The sequence below is a fragment of the Oryctolagus cuniculus genome, chromosome 9 (assembly GCF_051225735.1).
Source record: "Oryctolagus cuniculus isolate XC-2025 breed Fujian yellow rabbit chromosome 9, ASM5122573v1, whole genome shotgun sequence".
Lineage (NCBI taxonomy): Eukaryota > Metazoa > Chordata > Mammalia > Lagomorpha > Leporidae > Oryctolagus > Oryctolagus cuniculus.
In genome coordinates this window covers 3535847-3554656 of record NC_142875.1, presented here as the reverse complement: position 1 = coordinate 3554656, position 18810 = coordinate 3535847, and the positions used below count along the sequence as shown (strand labels likewise).

The window sequence follows — 18810 nt, the reverse complement described above, 5'->3', positions numbered from 1 at the left end:
GGGTGCGGGGGATGAGACTTTCCAAACCACATGACCTTGTGATCATGAAGAACTCGAGCGTAATCTGTAATGAAGAAGGACAGCATAATGGGGAGGTATATCTAGCCACACGCAGCAACTTCTTGTCCATTGCACCAGATGTTTGTTGGATATGTCCAATAAGCCAAGCGTCTTTGCTGGTGCCTCAGAGACAAGGCAGAAAGCGGCACAGCCTCTGCCTTCTGATTTGGGTATTAAACTTCCCCAGGAGGTGGGAAGGACCATCACAAAATACACCGAGAACAGGAGCACAGACAGAGAAGGACTGCATTTATAGAAAACAGGTGTCCTGGCTCTGTGCACGCACACCAGTGCAGTGTCTCATTTGGCATAATCAGGTTGCCTTGCAGGGAACGTGAGCTCAAAGCCGTGTGGTAGGAGACTCCATCACTCAGGGTTAGGGATTCTGAGTGGGAATGATGACACCCTCAGATCTGTGCAGACGTCGACTCACTGTGGAAATGAGCCAGTCTGAAACGGGGACATGTGGAAGCCCACATGTCATCTTTTTCATCTTTTCATCTTTTTGATGACTTGCCTGTCGAGAGAGTTGGTGATGGTTTTTAGGGTGAGGACGGGGGCGGGGGAAGCTAAAGCCACTGGCAAATGATGGTGAGCAATCTAGAGGGGCAGGGCCCGAAAGAGCACCACGGTTCCCAGTCCAGATACTGCGAGGCAGTGCCGCGAAGAAGTGGAAAGTGCTTTTTGGAGAAGGAAGACTGATTTGGAGAGATGTGCAGTTTTCCTTTGAGGAAGAAGTGTGGTCATCGACCAAGGATGAGCAAATTGGGCTCACACTGGAAGTTTGAAAAGAAGCAAAAAGCTTTCTAACTTTAGGGCGAGCACTGTGGTAGTGGGTAAAGCCGCCACCTGCAATGCTGGAATCCCACATGGCTGCCGGTTCACGTCCTGGCTGCTCCACTTCCAGTCCAGCTCCCTGCCAATGCACCTGGGAAAGCAGCAGAAGATGGCCTGAGTTCTTGGGCCTCTGCACCCATGTGGGAGACCTGGACAAAGCTCCTGGCTCCTGGCTCCTGGTTTCAGACTGGACCAGCCTTGGCTGTTGTGGCCATTTGGGGAGTGAACCAGCAGATGGAAGACCCCTCCCCCCTCTCTCTCCACCTCCACCTCCACCTCCACCTCTACCTCCACCTCTACTTCACCCTCTCTGGAACTTTGACTTTCAAATAAATAAATAAATCTTCAAAAATAAAGATTTCTAACTGTTTCTGGAGCAAAGTGGTAACCACGAGTGTGAATCAGAGGACCTCTTAGAGAGTCCCTGGGCCCATTTGATACCTCTGCATGAATCTGTAGCAGCCACAAGTGATGCTGGATTCTATTGGATCCAGTTACTGGCGATGTATTAGCTAGACTTAGGAATGGCCGACTATTGCAGAGAATGGTGGAGGGTTGAGTCCACGTCTGCTTTGGCTGGCTCTAAGCATCAGGCTGTGTTGAGACTTGGAAAACGTCAGAGTGAAGCAAAGATCTCAGGCAGAAGAGTTTTCTGTGCCAATGAAGGGCAAGTTCAGAAAGTGAGGGTGGGAGGAGCTCACACCCTCGGGGATGAGGTCAGGGATGGAGAATCCCAGAGGTAGAGGACTTCTGGTACCCACACCAGAAATACGTGGAGTCACAGAGAAGAACATTATTGAGAGAACTGGAGATGCAATCTTTATGAAATGCTTGCTTTTCCTTGATGTAACTGGAACAGCGTTTGAAGACGCTGTGGATGAAGCCCCAAACGAATCTCCTGCACTCCCAAAATGTGAGGTTGTGCCTGGAATATGGAGAGGTTGGCCATATGGATTTCCACTGTTTTTCCCTAGGAGGTTTAGAATACTGACTACCAAAATCACGTGGGCACAGCTCAGTGAGGGAGCAGCACAGCAAGACCTGCAGGGTGACTAATGCCCACCAACAGTAATCCCTTGCTCTTTGAATAATTGTGCTTGGCCTGCTAAGAGCTTTGGTTATATTACATCACAGCATTCACAATACAGCAAGGTACTTAACTCCCATTTGACCATTAAGTGACTTGCCAGGATCCACGTAGATCCAGAGTGACTTAAGAAGCTACGTGGACTTTTCCATGGCTTTGCTGGGCGCTGCTGTTCCCAACACAGCCGGGCACAGAGAAGCCAAACCTCAAAGCTCCTCAACCCCAACGTGTGAACGTTCAGGGCCAGGTGACTCTTCTCTGTGGGAGCTTTCCATCCTTGTGACAAACACAAGTGAATGCAGACACTGCCCAGTGTGCTTGGAAGGTGCCATCAGCCCTGTTGAGAATCACTGCTCTGGGTTATATAAAAATGGTTCCTATTTACTAGTGTATAATATGTAACGTCGTATGGAACTCTCATTTTTAACATTGGCATGCTATGTTCTGCCAGAAGTGCAAACTGGATAGTTAGGTAATGATTCAGCACTACCTGGAAGTTGTTCAGTTTTTTGTTTTGCTTTGTTTTTGTTTTTGTTTGTTTGTTTTTGTTTTGTTGTTTTGTTTTGTTTTGGTGTGACCACTTAGGTCAGTCTTCTGAGTGATATTCATTGAGAACCTGGGAATCTTCAGGATGCCTGGAGATTTCTGTGCTGTTTAAGATCTTAGGACAGCAGTGGATAGTGACTAAGTAAGGCTCCATGGCAAGGATGGACACATTAGTCCCTGGAATTAAAAGGCCATGTAGGACGCGTGCATCTTCAGGGAAGCCCCAGGGCTCCTTCTCATGGCATCTTCGTCTGGGTCTGTCTGGTCTGCTCTTGCTGCCAGTCCGCCCTGGGTCTCTAGCTGAAATTGCCAGAGGGGCAGGACGGATGTGACCACTCAGACTCCCCTGGGTTACAGGGCATTCTTGGTGAGCCGCCTCCCCTGCCTCCCCAGATTCGGTCCTGGTCCACTTAGGACGAAGGAGAGCCCTGGATACAGAGGTGTTTCTGTAAGAGGGAAGCTGGGAAGACTTCTGATGGAAGTGCGACGGATTTGGCTTCTCAGTGGCCCATTGGTAGCCCACGCATAGCTCAGACTGAGAGACCAGCAAACCCTTTCCCTCTCCAGACGTGGAGTCTCCCAATCACAGGCTAGCACAGCAGTAACACCAGCCACTGAGGTCATTTCAGTGCATCAGAAGCAAGCGATGGCGACTCCAGAGTGATTCTTGGAGAACCCAGCATTGATCCTTTCCCACATTTCCTTCATTCTATAGATCTTGGACTCACTGTTGCAATAACCCAACAGAGTCCCTTTGGCGAGGTGGCCACTAAATTGCTCAAACCGAAGTCCTCCTTCATTCCTGAAGTGCCCCGGAAGCTTTTTTATTGCTTTAGTGTGTTTCCTGAACAAGTTGGAACCACAGGAACATGGCTCAACACCGGCTCTCACGTGCAGGACCAGAGAGAACCTGCAGGAGACAGAACAGGAGAGGTGTCCCCCTGCTAATGCACAGAATGAGAGCACACGGGCGATGGGTTTGAACTTGCGCATTGTGTGGACGCTACGATTCGAAGACACTCCTGTTATGAATAATTGCAAACTCTAGCTGAATCAAGTTATTCTTTAAGGGAATTCATTTTCATGGTCATGATTAATCATTAGCAATGATTCTCTTTTTTTTATTATAGGTAATGTATGAAATTGTTGGAGCAATTGAAAAAAATAAAGACTCGCTTTCACAGAATCTTCTGTTTGTGATGAAAAGTAAGTTGATTTATTCCTCCTTTACATTGGTTAAAGTGCATTGCATCCTTGGTTTCTTTATCTCTGAACACTTTCCTGTAAAATATGCGAGCGGTTAAAGAATAACTGAAATATCTTTTGCACTCTAATGCCCAGAAATACAAGGAATAGCTCTTGCCACACGAGACATACATTGGTTACAATTTAATCTGGAGTCCAGTGGAAACCATAATTTAACTAAGCTTTTAGCACATAGAAATGTAAAACACCTTTACTGCTTTAGTAGTCCGAATATAAAACACTTTTCTCTGCAGACTAATGAGGATGAATTTTGCGTCCAGAGTTATTGAGGCCTCAGGGCGGTGAATTCATTCCTCAAGAGGACGCTGGGCAGGACTGGAGGTGTTTATTCTTCTGTACATGCAGTTATAGAGCGCCTGTGTCCACTGGGTGGAAAAGCCCACACATTTAAATAGATGTGCATATAACATATATGTGTATGTATGTATCTATACATGTATATACATACCACTAAGCAATATCTCTCAGTAGCAAAGGCCTATGCATATATGAATTTATGGTCCTTTTCACCCTGTGAACATTAGTACTGTATATGTATCTATCTGCCATCATTTAGCCTATATAAACCTATATGGTAAATGTATATAACTATATGTGTATATATGTGTACATAACTATATGCGTATGTATATGTGTATATAACTATATGTGTGTATATAACTATATGTGTATATATGTGTATATAACTATATGTGTATACACATGTGTACATAACTATATGTGTATATATGTGTATATAACTATATGTGTATATATGTGTATATAACTATATGTGTATACACATGTGCATATAACTATATGTGTATATATGTGTATATAACTCTATGTGTATTCACATGTGTATATAACTATATGTGTATACACATGTGTATATAACTATATGTGTATATATGTGTATATAACTATGTGTGTATACACATGTGCATATAACTATATGTGTATACACATGTGTATATAACTATATGTGTATATATGTGTGTATAACTATATGTGTATATGTGTGTATATAACTATATGTGTATACACATGTGCATATAACTATATGTGTATATAACTATATGTGTATATAACTATATGTGTACATAATTATATGTGTATATAACTATATGTGTATATATGTATATATAACTATATGTGTATACACATGTGTACATAACTATATATGTATACACATGTGCATATAACTATATGTGTATATATGTATATAACTCTATGTGTATACACATGTGTGTATAACTCTATGTGTATACACATGTGTATATAACTATATGTGTATACACATGTGCATATAACTATATGTGTATATATGTGTATATAACTCTATGTGTATTCACATGTGTATATAACTATATGTGTATATATGTGTATATAACTATGTGTGTATACACATGTGCATATAACTATATGTGTATACACATGTGTATATAACTATATGTGTATATATGTGTGTATAACTATATGTGTATATGTGTGTATATAACTATATGTGTATACACATGTGTACATAACTATATGTGTATATAACTATATGTGTATATAACTATATGTGTATATATGTATATATAACTATATGTGTATACACATGTGTATATAACTATATGTGTATATATGTGTGTATAACTATATGTGTATATGTGTGTATATAACTATATGTGTATACACATGTGTATATAACTATATGTGTATATAACTATATGTGTATACATAAGTGTACAGAACTATATGTGTACATAACTATATGTGTATACACATGTATACATAACTATATGTGTATACACATGTGTATATAACTCTATGTGTATATATGTGTGCATAACTATATGTGTACATATGTGTACATAACTATATGTGTATATACGTGTATATAACTATGTGTGTATATATAATTCTGCTGTAGCGATTGTTTTCTCAATGGCAGTTCTGCAGTGATTCTCATTTTTCTAGCAACCTTTTTGAACAAATCAGAGGCTGTCTCTGTTTTGGGGGTTGAAGTGTCCTACGTGAGATGGAGTCACTTATCTTTCCAAGGAAGAGCTCATGATGCCTTCTATGAAAGATTTGGATGCCTTCAAGTTGGAAGTGACACGTCCACGTCCCCTCTGGTGAGGGCACAGCTTCAGCTCCTAGCGCAGCAGCACGGGGTCTTGCCTTTCGCAGGGCTACTCTGCCTGTCACTAGGACTTACGCTTGCTTTGAGTCTCTTGGCTGAGACCAGTGACAGAAACATGGACTCGGGATAATATCATGGAGAAACATGGGCCTGAAATAACTGACCCTACGTAGTATCATTGGAAATGCCTTCCTTCTGGTTGGCAGCTGTTTGAACTTCCCTAGTAATGCACTTCCCTTTGGAGCCCGTCCTTCCTGAGGCTCTAATACGGAGCAGGTTTCAGAAGTCGATGCAGTGCTGTTTGCTTTCCTGTTGTATTTCTGGTGATAGAATATATGTATTGAAAATAAATTACAATCACCAGTCTTACTGCAATTCTACTTATCTTTAATAGAGTCCTTATATTTTAGTCATTCTTTTGTGTGTACTTGTTAATAAGTTCCAGGAAGAAAAATGAGTGAACCTTGCGTTATTTTAAGGAAGAGGAGAACTTACAATGTTCCCTTATGTGCTTATCTACGAGGTGCGAGAATTCTCTGTGAGGGGCTGGAGAATCTCTGGGAGCCAAGAGGTCTCCGTGCAGGATCAGCTCTGCTGTGACAGTAGGAAAAGTGTGGACAACACAAACGAAATGGCTGGGCCCCAGCAGAACTTTGTTTACCAAAACCTGTGAAGAGCACATCTGGTCCCTGGCATAATGCCTGCCTATTCCATTAGTCAAGCCAAAGCCATCAGGTTCTGATGGCCTTTTAGGAACCATGGGAGACTTTGATGCTGTAGAAAGTTACTAAAAGCATGTAGAGTTTATAATAGAAATGACTATTTTCCTTCTTTGAGAGGCAGGAGAGAATGAGCCCCCATCTGCTGGCTCACTGCCCTGTACCCACAGTGGACAGAACTGGATCAAGGCCGCAGCTGGGAGCTGGGGGCTCCCTGCAGGTCCCCCGCCTGGGGGGCAGGGTCCCCGTTACCTGAGCTGTGCTGCTTTCCAGGGTCTGCACTAGCTCAAAGTTGGAATTGGGAGCTGGAACTGAGTGTTGAACCCATGTCACACATGGGCTCCTTGACCTCTCTGCCAGGATCTTTGTACATACTCTGCTTACAGTGTCTTCACATTGTCAGAAAGCTCCCAGCTGAGGAAAGTGGTAGACTCTGCGGTTTGATCTGTACAGATAACTGGGCCTACGAGACATCTAACCAGGTCAGGTAGCTTAGAGCACAGCTCAGAGAAATGCAGCAACTACTCTCATTGTGCCTGAGGTTAACGTTTATGGATTTATATGAAAAGGAGAGAAAGAGAGAGCTCTCCCACTCACTGGCTCATTCCCAAATGCCTGTCACAGCTAGAGCTGGGCCAGGCCAAAGCCAGCAGGCCAGAACCAATCCGGGTCTCCCACACGGGGAGGCAGGGACTCGAGTTCTTGAGCCATCAGCAGCTGGTGTGCACCAGCAGGAAGCTGGGACTGGGACCCGAGCCGAGGCTGAAGCATAAGCACTGAGAGGTGATGGAGGTGTCCCAATAGCACCGCATCACCGTGCCAAATGCCCACACCCACCTGAGGTTAGAACTGAAGCCAAGGGGCCAGTGCTGTGGTGTAGCGGGTAAAGCGCCACCTGCAGTGCCGGCATCCCATATGGGCCCTGGTTCAAGTCCTGGCTGCTCCACTTCTGTGGCCATCTGGGGAATGAACCAGTGGGTAAAAGACCAACCGATCTCTCTCTCTCTCTCTCTCTCTCTCTCTCTCTCTCTCTCTCCCCCCCCTCTCCCTCCCCCTCTCCCTCTCCCCCTCCCCCTTTCCCTCTCCCTCTTCCCCTCTTCCTCTCCCTCCCCCTCTCCCTCTTCCCCTCCCCCTCCCTCTTCCCCTCTCCCTACCTCCCTCCCTACCCCTACCCATCTCCCTCCCTCTCCCTCTCTCCGTTTCTCCCTCTCCCCCTTCCCCCTCCCTCTTCCCCTCTCCCTCTCCCTTTCTCCCTCTCCCCCTCCCTCTCTCCCTCTCCCTCTTCCCCTCTCCCTCTTCCCCTCTCCCTTTCCCTTCCTCCCTCTGCCCCTCTCCCTCCCTCCTTCTCTCCCTCCCTCCCTCTCTCCCTCCCTCCCTCTCCCCCTCTCCCCTCCCCCCTCCCTCTCCCTCCCTCTCCCTCCCTCTTCCTCCCTCCCTCTTCCCCTCTCCTTCCCCCTCCCCCTCTCCTCTCCCTCTCCCTCTCCCTCTTCCCCTCTCCCTCCCTCCCCCTCCCCCCTCTCCTTCCCTCTCTCTCCCTCTCTCTCTCCCTCTCCCTCTCCCTCCAACTTTGCTTTTCAAATAAATAAATAAATCTTCAACAACAAAAAAAAGTGAAGTCAATTTGGTTCAGAGGCAACACCTAGACTAATAAGGCTGCTCCTAAGCGCAGGGAAATTTAAGATTCGCTGTCAATAATGCTAACCATTTATTGAGTCTTAAGTTGCCCAGGTTCCATTTGAGGGCCAGAAAGATGCCCTGGGCAGACTGTAGGTCCAAGTGAGAGATACTGCCCATCTCTGAGTATTTAGGGTGACATGAGGGAAGTGGTGGCCGCGAGTGGCTCCTTGCAGGAGCAAAGAAGGATAAAACCACCTCTTCACAGGGGTTCCTGTACCAGCTTCTGACGGGCACAGCAAAGCAGGGCGTCTCTCCTGCTGCTGGCTCAGCCGCGGGCAGGGCGCTGATGTTGGTGGCACACAACGGCGCCTCCGTACTTCAGCAGATGACACGAGTCCTCTGTAGTTCAGAGGAAAGCCAGAAATAAAACAGTTAGATGAGGGGGCTTCTTCTGAAAGCCATGGGAAAACAAAATTAAAAGATAAATTTATTTTGGTGCAAAGATTTTGAAACCCATGCATTTGAGGAAGTCTTCAAGCAAGTTCATAGGAAATTCACATTATGAAAAATCTATGCATGGATTTTTTTCTTTTAAAATTTTTCTTTATCTATTTTCACTTTATTGAAAAGCGGAGAGACACAGAGATACAGACACACACACACACACTCACACACACACACACACACACACAGATCTTCCATCTGATGGTTCACTCCCCAAATGCTCCCAACAACCAGGGCTGAGCCAAGCCAAAGCCAGGACGCTGGAAAGCACTCAGACACCTGAGCTGTCCCCTGCCGTCTCCCAGCATTCACAGGACGCTGAATTAGAAGCAGAGGGGCCAGGACTCAAACAAGAGACTTTAATGCGGATGCCAGCACCTGGCATGATGCCTCAGCTGGTAAATCAGACCCCTGTCTCCATGCGTGGATTTCAGTTTGTTGCACCAAAACATATCTTTTGAAAAAAAAAATTAAATTTTATTTACCTATATTCATTTATTTGAAAAACCTAGACAGGGAAAGGTAGAGAGAGATCGTCCTTCTGCTGATCCACTCCCTAATGTCCATGACAGTTGGGGCCTCCAGGCCAAAGCTAGGAGCCCAGAGCTCAGTGCAGGCCTCCGTCCTAAGTGGCAGGTGCCTTAAATGGTTGAGCCATCATCTGCTGCCTCCCAGAGTCGGTTTAGCAGTTGGAATGGAAGCAGAACCCAGGCACTGCTATGGAACGCAGGAGTCCCCAGAAACATCTTTTTTTTTTTTAAATAAAAGATTTATTTATTTATTTGAAAGTCAGAGTTACACAGACAGAAAAGGAGAGGCAGAGGGAGAGAGAGAGGTCTTCCATCTGCTGGTTCACTTCCAAGTTGGCCACAATGGCCAGAGCTCAGCAGATCAGAAGCCAGGAGCCAGCAGCTTCTTCCAGGTCTCCCACATGGGGGCAGGGGCCCAAGCACTTGGGGCATCTTCCACTGCTTTCCCAGGCCATAGCAGAGAGCTGGATCGGAAGTGGAGCAGCCAGGTCTTGAACCGGTGCCCATATGGGATACTGGCACTGCAGGCAGCAGCTTTACCCTCTGTGCCACAGCACCGGCCCTCCAAGAAGCATCTTAGCTACTGCACTAAATTCCCATTCCCAAATGTATTTGTTGACTCAATTTTCCTTGAATTTTCTGACACATACTCATCTATTTTGGCCCTTTTTTATTGTAGTGTTTCCAGTTTTATTTATTTATTTTTATTTTTATTTTTTTGACAGGCAGAGTGGATAGTGAGAGAGAGAGACAGATAGAAAGGTCTTCCTTTTGCCGTTGGTTCACCCTCCAATGGCTGTCACGGCTGGCACGCTGCGGCCGGCGCACCACGCTTATCCGATGGCAGGAGCCAGGTGCTTCTCCTGGTCTCCCATGGGGTGTAGGGCCCAAGCACTTGGGCCATCCTCCACTGCACTCCTGGGCCACAGCAGAGAGCTGGCCTGGAAGAGGGGCAACCAGGACAGAATCCGGCGCCCCGACCGGGAGTAGAACCCGGGGTGCCGGCGCAGCTAGGTGGAGGATTAGCCTGTTGAGCCACGGCGCCGGCCAGTGTTTCCAGTTTTATTAAAGAATTTTTCTCAATTATAAGAATAGCATTGCACTTTTATATGTAAATCCATTCATCATAGACTTGCTTAAGTATAAATGATAATTATTAAGTTCAATGGGCTCATGATGTATTTTTATTATTTAATTGTTAGTTTGAAGTGGTTTCAAACTTAAAGAAAAAAAAATACAAACAACGTGACGTGTGCGCCACACTCATGGTCCTTTCTCTGGGACAGTTCTCCGGCTCGTTTGTGGGAAGTGAGGGAGGGGCCTCTTCCTGCTTGTTTGCTTTCTTGTTTGTTTTTCTCTATTTTTTGGAATTTTTTTTTTATTTAAAAAGCTCTAAAATACATACAAAATGGTGCATGGTGATCAGGTACTGTGTGAAGGCTGGTCCTATATATGCATTTTGTAGTATCCAGTTAGGGTAAATATGTTTATCCTGTCAGATATTCAGCATTATTTTGTAGTGAAAGCATTGAAAATACGACCTTCTAGGCTCTGTAATACAGAGGTCATTATAACCCAGTGCCCAGAAGTCAACCCTTCCCAGTCCCTCCCTCCTCCTCCCGACCCAGGCGCTGGGGAAAACCATGACGTTTTTAACGTCCAGGGGATTTCCTGGTTTTTTTGCTTTTTGATCCCACAGATGACAGAGATCACGTGATCCTTCTTTTTCCGAGCATAGCTTTTTTCACTCCACCTCCAGTTCCACCCATGTTTTTATCTGTCATGACATTGATTTTTTTTTTTTTTTGATAGGCAGAGTGGACAGTGAGAGAGAGAGACAGAGAGAGAAAGGTCTTCCTTTGCCGTTGGTTCACCCTCCAATGGCCGCCGCTGCAGCCGGCGCACCGCGCTGATCCGATGGCAGGAGCCAGGATCCAGGTGCTTTTCCTGGTCTCCCATGGGGTGCAGGGCCCAAGCACCTGGGCCATCCTCCACTGCACTCCCTGGCCATAGCAGAGAGCTGGCCTGGAAGAGGGGCAACCGGGACAGAATCTGGCAGCCTGACCGGGACTAGAACCCGGTGTGCCGGCGCCGCAAGGTGGAGGATTAGCCTATTGAGCCACGGCGCCGGCTCGACATTGATTTTTTTTAAATGAAAGTTCAGATAGGGGCATGTCGCTCCCCCTCTTCATGGAGGAACGACACTGGACCCTGCGCTGTTCTTTCGTCTGCTCGGCCCTCCCCGGGTTTGCTGCTGGTTCTTCCCGGGTTGGCTACCGTCCCTTCCACCTCCGTGGAAGGGCGGTTCCCCCTGCCACTTTCCCCACTTCCACGGGGGAGCGGCACACCGCCGGCCGGCTCTCTCGGGGGCTGCACAGGTGTTCCTCAGGTGTTCCCCTTAGATGTTCCTGGTGCATGTTGTCTCTCTCCTCCTTTATAGTCCTCTTCCACCAATCCCAACTCTGCTACCCACACGCCGAGTACGCTGCTCTCCTCCAATCAGGAGCAGGATCAGCTCCTGCAGGTCATCACTCAAGCTGGCGAGAGGCAGCTGCGTAGAAGTTGTTACTCCCTTCTCAGCGCCATATTGTGGGAGAGCAGATGCATAGAATAAGTCTTAATTCCAGTAACTTAGTCTAGTCTGAGTTGCTCCCAGTTGCTCCCCATAGGGGCAGGCTTTTGGCGCAGTAGTTATCCCCTTGGGGCTGGTGCTGTGGCACAGTGGGTTAAAGCCCTGGTCTGAAGCGCCAGCATCCCACGTGGGCGCCGGTTCTAGTCCCGGCTGCTCCTCTTCTGATCCAGCTCTCTGCTGTGGCCTGGGAAAACAGTAGAAGATGGTCCAAGTCCTTGGGCCCCTGCACTTGCATGGGAGACCCAGAAGAAGCTCCTGGCTCCTGGCTTCAAATCAGCCCAGCTCAGGCCATTGTAGCCATCTGGGGAGTGAACCAGTGGATGGAAGACCTCTCTCTCCGCCTCTATTTCTCTCTGTTACTCTGTCTTTCCAATAAATAAAATAAATCTAAGAAAGAAAGAAAGAAAGAAAGAAAGGAAGGAAGGAAGGAAGGAAGGAAGGAAGGAAGGAAGGAAGGAAGGAAGGAAAAAGAAAAGAAAAGAAAAGAAAAGAAAAGAAAAGAAAAGAAAAGAGAAAAGAAAAGGTCCCCCTGGGACGCCTGCACCCTGTATCAGAATGCCTGGGTTGGAGTCCTGGCTCCCTGCCTCTCCCAGCTCCCTGCTGGTGCACATGCTGGGCGGCAGTGGTAATGGTTCAAGTGCGTGGATCCCTGCTGCCCACATGGGAGGCTCAGACTGAGACGGACTGCAGAGACTGGCTGCTGCAGGCATCTGGGGAGTGAACCAGTGGAGATTTCTCTTTCTCTTTGCCTTTCAGATACATAAATACTAATTAATTAATTTTAAAGAACTTCAGAAGATGGGAGGCCAGACACTGTGTAGGCACCCCTCACCTTGGGCTCACTCGGCGTTTCCTCCTGTCGGAAGCGAGTTACGCATCTTTGCCAGGAAGTGCACAGGTGTCGGGGCCCCTTCTCAGAGCACCGGACCCACAGGCAGCGCCCGTGGGAAGCTGCAGGCCCTTGGATAAGGCAGTGCCCCTCAGAGGGTTGCTGTTTCCCTTTCGTACTGATGGGGACCTGGCGAAGCCCGTGGGGGCTGTGGGAGTGCTCCACTTCTCAGCAAGCTTCCGCCCACTGGGTGTGCAGACGTGAGTGATGCACACTGCAACCAATTATTTCCTGAACAATTGCAGACTGGTTTTCTTTTCTTTTCTTTCTTTCTTTCTTTTTTTTTTAGAGAAAGGTCTTCCTTCCATTGGTTCACTCCCCAAATGGCTGCTATGGCCGGCACCGCACAGATCCGATGGCAGGAGCCAGGTGCTTATCCTGGTCTCCCATGGCGTGCAGGGCCCAAGCACTTGGGCCATCCTCCACTGCACTCCCGGGCCACAGCAGAGAGCTGGCCTGGAAGAGGGGCAACCGGGACAGAATCTGGCGCCCCGACCGGGACTAGAACCCGGTGTGCCGGCGCTTCAGGTGGAGGATTAGCCTAGTGAGCCGCGGCGCCAGCCCAGACTGGTTTTCTTTTCTTTTCTTTTCTTTCTTTCTTTCTTTCTTTCATTTTTTTTTTTTTTTTTTTGGACAGGCAGAGTTAGTGAGAGAGACAGAGAGAAAGGTCTTCCTTCCATTGGTTCACTCCCCAAATGGCTGCCACAGCCGGCACTGTGCTGATCCGAAGGCAGGAGCCAGCCAGGTGCCTCTCCTGGTCTCCCATGGGGTGCAGGGCCCAAGGACTTGGGCCATCCTCCACTGCACTCCTGGGCCACAGCAGAGAGCTGGCCTGGAAGAGGGGCAACCGGGACAGAATCCGGTGCCCCGACCGGGACTAGAACCCGGGGTGCCGGCGCCACTAGGTGGAGGATTAGCCTAGTGAGCCGCGGCGCCAGCCCAGACTGGTTTTCTAACCCCGTTTTTCCAGGCACAGTGGAGTAAGAGCAGGGTCGTTCCCCACTTCCCCCTCAGTTCCCACTTGGGCTCTTGGGCTGGATCTGGGGACCAAGTTCACACGAGGCTGATGGGCATGAGAGAAGCATAGCCACCTCCGTCATCGCGGGCCTACATGGAGGTATTCACACAGAAGAGTGAAGTCTGAGGAAGTGGCCAGTGCGTGATGCTTCCGTGTTTTCCAGGCCGCGTATAATAAACCCATGACGTCGAAGGCCAGGGCAGATGGGGCGCTTATCTACGGCAGTTATTCCGGGGAGGCCACAGAAGGGAGGGATGGACTGGGGGGCTGGGCAGCTGGCCAGTTTATCCCAACTCACTGCAGCCCCAGCGACCAGGCTCTCTTCCGGCCGTGGTGTGGAAGGACGTCCCTGCCGAGAGTCTATTCCTTGCTGCACGCGGGGAAGGCTGGGCCGGATCCCCCTTTCTGGTTGCAGCATGAGTCGATCTACATAACAATTTGCACGTTTTGCTAAGCTCCTTCAGTAGTTCTGTGTGCTGTGATGTTCCACGTCTCCTTTATTTGTTATCAGATTGGACGCGTGAGTTCTCTTTATCCAGTGAGTCGTAACCCGTTATGATCACTGTGTTGTTGCTGAAATTGTCCAAACTTGGCCGTGGAAGACCCCGTCGGGTCAGCTCCTGTGTCTGTCCGATGGATTTTCCGTGCTTTCTAGCGGTTACTGTTCCGGAATCGTCTCCCTAGACTCAACTCAAAGGCAGGCATTTGTCCGAGAACCTTGACTGATCCTAGAAGCAGATGGCATTGGGAAGCGCAAAGACCTGGGCACTGGGTGACGTGGTGCCTGCTCCTCTCAGAACGCAGAAGCGTGAGAGGCAGATAGTGATTATAGTGGTAACTACGCATTGAAAGCCATGCCTGTGGAGACTCCGGCCCTTAGACGACACCACAGGATTCCTCCTTGTTCCTGTCTACGGTTGCAGCTCCCTTCTCTGACAGCTCTCTGCATGCTTATTAATGTGGCGATTTTTCACCAGAAGCTGCAGATGGATATTTTATCTGCAGTATTTTGCACCTGGGCAGACAAAATAACTCAAGTGTAAGAAAGATAGAAATTAAACTGCTGTGGGCTTAGAGGTTGCTCCCTGATTGATGGCCTCACCGTGATCCTACGCGATTTGGTCACGTGATGTCACATTTTAATTTTGCAGTAATCTTCAAGGTAGGCACATTCATCATAGTTTTACGAAATTTTAGCTGAAAAGCTGTCTATATACAGACGTAAATCACGTAAGAAAGGTCCCCTCTGCATCCTTAGCTGTCTGTGTGCGTGTTTTCCCTCCTCCGTTCTAGTTTGTAACCCAGATTCCTCCCATTCAAGCTCCAGTGTCCGCCCTGAAGTGGCAGGAAGGACCTGGATCCAGAATTAGGATATTTGTGTCGCTAAACATCAAAGATAGGGTGGGTTGCTTTTGCCTTCACAGACGATCAAAAACAAAAACGCCTTCTCCTTTCTTCAGTCTAACCACCCACGCCATCCGTGCAGGCCGGGTCTCCCACAGGTGTCTGCACACCACTCTGAGAGACAGCCAGTCCCCAGGAAGTGTTTCCTAGGTGGTCTTTCTCCTGCGATGGGGACTTGGTGAGAGAAACCCCCTGTCTTCATGACAGAAGCCTGTTACGATCGAACAGGTGCAAGAAGCTGTCCTGACTAGCAGGAGAAAGGGGAGAGTTACTCAGAGAGCCGGGGGCCAGGTGCACGGGGGAAGCCGGGAAGGAGATCTGGACTCTTGGCTGAGGATGAAGACGGTCAGTGAATCAGGGAGGGAGACTCCTCCAACCTCCACACCAAGTACCGGATGCCTTAGTGGTCAAGGCACTTGTGTAAGGAAACACAGTGAATGCTCAAGGAAATAAGGGTTCTACTGCCACTTACAGTATTCCTTTATTTATTTCCCAGCTAGTGAAAATGTCGTCATCAATCATTTGTTCCAGTCGAAACTGTCGCAGACGGGCTCGCTCGTCCCTTCGTACCCCTGCTTTAAATTCCGGGGACATAAGTCCGCCCTGCTCAACAAGAAAATGGCAGCGTCTTCTGTTACTGGAGAAAACAGGAATTATCTTGAACTCAGTAAGGTAGGAGTTGTTGTGATTCCCGTTTGGTTGTTTTTAAGTTTGCTTGGTGTGTGTGCAAAGCGTGGTTTTGAACACCAACAGAAAGAAGTTGATGTCCAGGAACGCATGCCTGCCTGGGATGTGACCTTCAGAGAGAGACAAGAGCTTCACAAAGCGTCCTAGAGTCACAGTTCAGTAGCGTGCAGGGCCACTCATCTTATTGGCCGACTGCGCTTCGTTCTGCTTCTGTTTCATGTCCGTCACTGTTTGATGAGTGAACGGTAACTTAAGGGCAGTAGACGTAGAAGGAACACACTTAGCTACTTCTTTTACTGATAGGAATTAGTTCCGCGGTTTTGTTCTTTAAACAGTGAATTTCTTTATTATAGAGTATTTTCTGTATGCTGGAAGATTTTCACGGTGTATTTTTAGTTTTTAACTTATGTTTGTATTATACTAATTTTGTTTTAAACATTTATTTATTTATTTGAAAGTCACAGTTACAAAGAAAGAGATGGTTCACTCCTCAGAGTGTCAGAAATGTGTGTTACTGTGTGTGTGTGTGTGTGTGCACATGTGTGTCTGCAGTTTAGATGACGGACCCGTGGAGGTAGGCGTTACAGAAGTAGGTGATGGGGCTGGCACTGTGGCGTGGCAAGTTGGGCCACTGTTGCCATGCGGGCATCCCACTGGGCACTGGCTCGAGTCCCGGCTGCTCCACTTCCATCCAGCTCCCTGCTAATGCACCTGGGAAAGCAGTGGAGGATGGACTGAGTGCTGGGCCCCTGCATCTGCATGGGCCACCCAGAGGAAGCTCCTGGCTCCTGGCTTTGGCCTGGCCCAGCCTTGGCCGTTGCAGCCATGTGGGGAATGAACCAGCAGATGGATGATCTCTCTGTATCTGTCTGTCTCTCTCTGTAACTGTGCCTTTCAAGTAAATAAACTACATCTTTAAAAAAAAAAAAAAGGTGATCATAAGAGTTCAGTCTCATGGGCCAGAAAAGGGCGTTGCTTACATAACCAAGGCAGAGCCCAGGCCGCCCGCTCTGAGGAAGATTCCTGTTCTCCTGGTTCCCACAGAGCTTTCCCCCCCTCTCTCAGTCTCCCGGAAAATCAAGAGCCAGGAATCTCCACGCACCTCTGCACTGTGCTGTGTAGCCTCAGTTATTAAACAGTGGGAGGCCCACCTGCCGTTAGTCTGCTGCCTAAGGGGTGCGAGAGGGAGATCACTCCCAGCCCTTCCTCCACTCAGAGGGGGAAGCGCTGGATGTCAGGGTGGAGGTGTGTTTAGTGTGGTTGCTCTGTCAGCATTCCGTTCCTCACACCCGCGTTTCCTCCCTCCCGCATACCCACTGGAGTGGTCAGGAGAGTCGCGTTTCACCCACTCTTTAGCTGAGCGGCGCCCTGCCTTGTGTTTGTGGACAGCAGTCTGGTCTCTGCCCACGGTTTATTGGACGGCCCCTCGTCGGTTCCCACGAATCACTTCAGCTCCGCGGTTCATCCTAGTGGAAGGACATGAGCTATTGGTGCAGTGGCGAGAGCGCCCGGTTGTCAGGAAGGTTCCACCAGAACTTTTCCCTCCATCAAGACTGTCTTCTTTTGAGAGGGAGGAATGATTTTAGATCAGTAGACGGGTTGGCCCGAGTCTCTGGGACTTTGTGAAATGTGCTGGTACGTCAGTGGCTGGGGTCCTTGGGCCCTGACAGAATTTCATTAATTAACTTCTGCCTTTTATTTCTTTTCCCACTGGCCTTACTTCCACTGATTTTTATCTCCGTTATCATCTACCCTGTGTTCCATATGATTTTTAAAGAGCCGTACATAATTACTTGTTTTAAAAACAGTCTGTTGTCAATTTTCACAGGTGCAAAATTTACTAATCCTTTTTACTAATTAAAAAAAGAACAAGAAAAGGAGGGAGGAACCATGAGTAAGAAAGCATCAATGGCCGGCGCCATGGCTCACTAGGCTAATCCTCCACCTAGCGGCACTGACACACCCGGTTCTAGTCCCGGCTGGGGCGCCGGATTATGTCCCGGTTGGCCCTCTTCCAGGCCAGCTCTCTGCTGTGGCCAGGGAGTGCACTGGAGGATGGCCCAAGTGCTTGGGCCCTGCACCCCATGGGAGACCAGGAGAAGCACCTGGCTCCTGGCTTCGGATCAGTGCAGTGCGCCGGCTGCAGCGCGCCAGCTGCGGCGGCCATTGGAGGGTGAACCAACGGCAAAGGAAGACCTTTCTCTCTGTCTCTCTCTGTCCACTCTGCCTGTCAAAAAAAAAAAAAAAAAAAATCAAGCCCGCATATATTCAAAGAATTCCTGACTGCAGTTAAATCTATGGGAAAATCCGTGATTATTACGTCAAATTGTCTTATAAAATAGTATAATGTTGCCCCCAAAGGAAGCTACATTTTGGGATAAATGTGAACAGTTAGGGACACAACCAAGATACGGCAGAGAGTTTGTCCTACCACGTGAACCACGTCTGTTCTCAGATCAGAGCGAGGGCGACGGCGCTGGATCTGTCTCACACACCAGCCGTGTGTTTGAACACGTGGCAGGAGCGGTTCTTATTCCAGTGTGGTTGCCCATTTCTTCCGTGTGCAGTCACATCACAGCACATCGTTTGGATTTTACCGTTTGTGTTTCAAGTGTGTTTGCCTATAAGTGAATTTACATCAACACAAGATTTAATACTTTCTTTCCCCTCAAACTAAAATTCACTAAAATCCACATACTCTTTTTCCTTCTTCCCTCCCTCCCCCTCCCTCCCACCCTGCTCTCATTACAGTTATTAAAAAAGAAAGGGACGTCTGCGTTTCTGCACAGGCTGGGAAGGGGCGACCCCGCCACATCAGCATCGCGGCTCAGGGTGAGCGGAGCTCTGGATTCTGCGGGGAGGACCTGTGCAGTGCGTTCTCCACTGCTGACACCCAGGACCTTC

At 48.2% G+C, this 18810-nt stretch overlaps 1 protein-coding gene across 4 annotated transcripts in view; it reads left to right on the top strand.

The window, feature by feature from the left end:
* The window catches only part of MYO16 (myosin XVI), a 693372-nt gene that overhangs the window by 526536 nt on the left and 148026 nt on the right, over window positions 1-18810 (top strand). For all 4 annotated transcript variants that reach the window (XM_070048580.2, XM_051849982.3, XM_089303408.1 and 1 more), the window contains exons 24-26: window positions 3661-3736; window positions 15716-15891; window positions 18658-18738. In XM_070048580.2, the coding sequence (XP_069904681.2) occupies window positions 3661-3736; window positions 15716-15891; window positions 18658-18738 (333 nt within the window). The remainder of the gene's footprint in view (window positions 1-3660; window positions 3737-15715; window positions 15892-18657; window positions 18739-18810) is intronic.